We start from the raw sequence: 1,966 nt of genomic DNA, 5'->3' as shown, positions 1-1,966 counted from the left end.
ATGACCAGGGACGTGGAGGACAGGCAAGGTGAGGGAGAGGTGAGGTCAATACCAGGAAAGCAATGCAAAGAACAATGCTGGAGAGTCTTACATGAAGGGGAAGAACAATCTGGCAATGAGTGAGTGGAAGAGAGCGGCTTAAGTATTGTACTGATTGGTGATGAGTCCCAGGTGTGCGTCAGGTGATTGAACAGGTGGGCGTGGTTGAATGTTGAAGAGTGCTGGCTGAGTAGGTGAGCAGATGAGAGGCAGAGTGGCAGCAAACAGTTTTAACAGTTTCATGAAAATAAGCAAAGAATGAGTTCAGATGAGGCAGAGTCGGTTGTACTGAGCTTGAGCGCTGACAGGTCCAAGTTCTCTGTGAGAGTAGACAGACAGACAGGGCATGGATGATAACAGGTGAGGGCCAGGCAGCTGAGCACAAACAGGACAAAAACAGTCAGAAAGGCAGATGGACAGGCAAGACAAAAGACTGATAAGAGTACTGAACAAGATGTTTAGGTCTGGTCGTTACCACGAAGCAAAGCAGACAATACGATGAGTATTTATTGAAACCCTGGTGCTTATATACTGAGTGAGCAGGTGAGTTTTGATTGATTGATTGCCGCAGGCGTGTTCAAGAGGCCGAGCCCAACCTGCCAGCCACGCCCTGCAGCAACACAGACACAAACTTGACTGACAAGTGACAGACAGACAAGAGACAAGACCTTTAATGTCTGAATGATCGTCAAGATGATGAACTGATGCAGCTTGCCAGCAGGGGACGCCATTTGTCTGTGAATGAAACCAAAGTCATGTGGAACAAGATAAATGTAAAACAGGAATGTTGACAATAAAGAGAAACAATTTAAAAAGTCCTGAATTCCAAACTTTGGAAGCGACCTTGTCTGAATAAAAGGCTGAATGATGGTCAAGATGATGAAGTGTGGCTCCACCTCACCTCTGCTGTGTCTGTTTCACATGAACAGGTGTGTGTTTGCCTTCTTCACTATATTTGCATGACTTTGATGCATCACTGCTCCTCACACTTTAAGTTCTTGTGTCACAGAGAGTCTGAACTGTTTTCATGCACTCACACTGAAAACTGCATCAGGATGATGTTGCCAAAAGCTCTGATTGTCATGTTGGGTTTTCTGAGTCAGGGTGAGAGATTTTCAACATGTTCAGAGTAAATTCAGTCGCTTCTCTCGTCTTCACTTTTGCTTTGAACATGTTTGTTGTTGTCTTCTTTTAAAACCTGAGCTGCTGTTTCAGATGCCTTTAAACATGTTTTTCTTTCCCCATTTCAGAGTCTTCTGCCAACAAGTTTCTGACTCAGACTGACAAATTCAAGTCTGTTAGTCTTGGAGGGACTGTGACCATCAGCGCCACAGGGAGTTCAGACATTGATGATGATCTCAGTTGGTACCTTCAGAAACCTGGACAGGTTCCCAAACTTCTCATATATGATGCCTCAAGTCGCTTCTCGGGAACTCCGTCTCGATTCAGTGGCAGTAGATCTGGTTCTCACTACACTCTGACCATCAGTGGTGTTCAGGCTGAAGATGCTGGAGATTACTACTGTCTTGGCTACCATGGTAGTGGAGTGTTCACACAGTGATTCAGAGCCGTACAAAAACCTCCTTCAGTTTGACTGAAGAGAAAACGGCCTGCTGCTGGTGCAGAGGGTCGATGAAGAGACTGATGATGAGGATAACTGGTCCAGTGAACACAACACAAGAGTCATCAAGCAGAACCACAATGAATCTAAATAAAACTGAAACAAGCTCACAGACAGTTTCTAAAATGCTGCTTTAAGTTAAAATGCTGAATTAAACTTCAACAACAAAACAGTTGTTAGAAAATAATTACTGATTGCCACAAACATTCAACAGGAATAAGACTAACAGTTTTATATTAAGAAGCATAAAACATCTGCTTTTACAGCTACATTCAAACAATTTAATCCACGTTGCCTTGAGTGTGT

The 1,966-nt window shown here is 43.7% G+C and overlaps 1 gene segment (V, D, J or C); it reads left to right on the top strand.

The window, feature by feature from the left end:
• Positions 1 to 1,600, top strand: LOC139341869 (Ig kappa chain V region 3547-like). The segment is given in 2 exon segments: positions 1 to 28; positions 1,290 to 1,600. Coding segments are annotated over 2 exon segments (339 nt in total).
• Positions 1,601 to 1,966: the final 366 nt, after the last annotated feature.

This window comes from Chaetodon trifascialis, chromosome 14 (genome assembly GCF_039877785.1).
Source record: "Chaetodon trifascialis isolate fChaTrf1 chromosome 14, fChaTrf1.hap1, whole genome shotgun sequence".
Taxonomy (NCBI): domain Eukaryota; kingdom Metazoa; phylum Chordata; class Actinopteri; order Chaetodontiformes; family Chaetodontidae; genus Chaetodon; species Chaetodon trifascialis.
The sequence above is the reverse complement of the archived record's forward strand: the minus strand, read 5'-3'. Positions and strand labels throughout refer to the sequence as shown.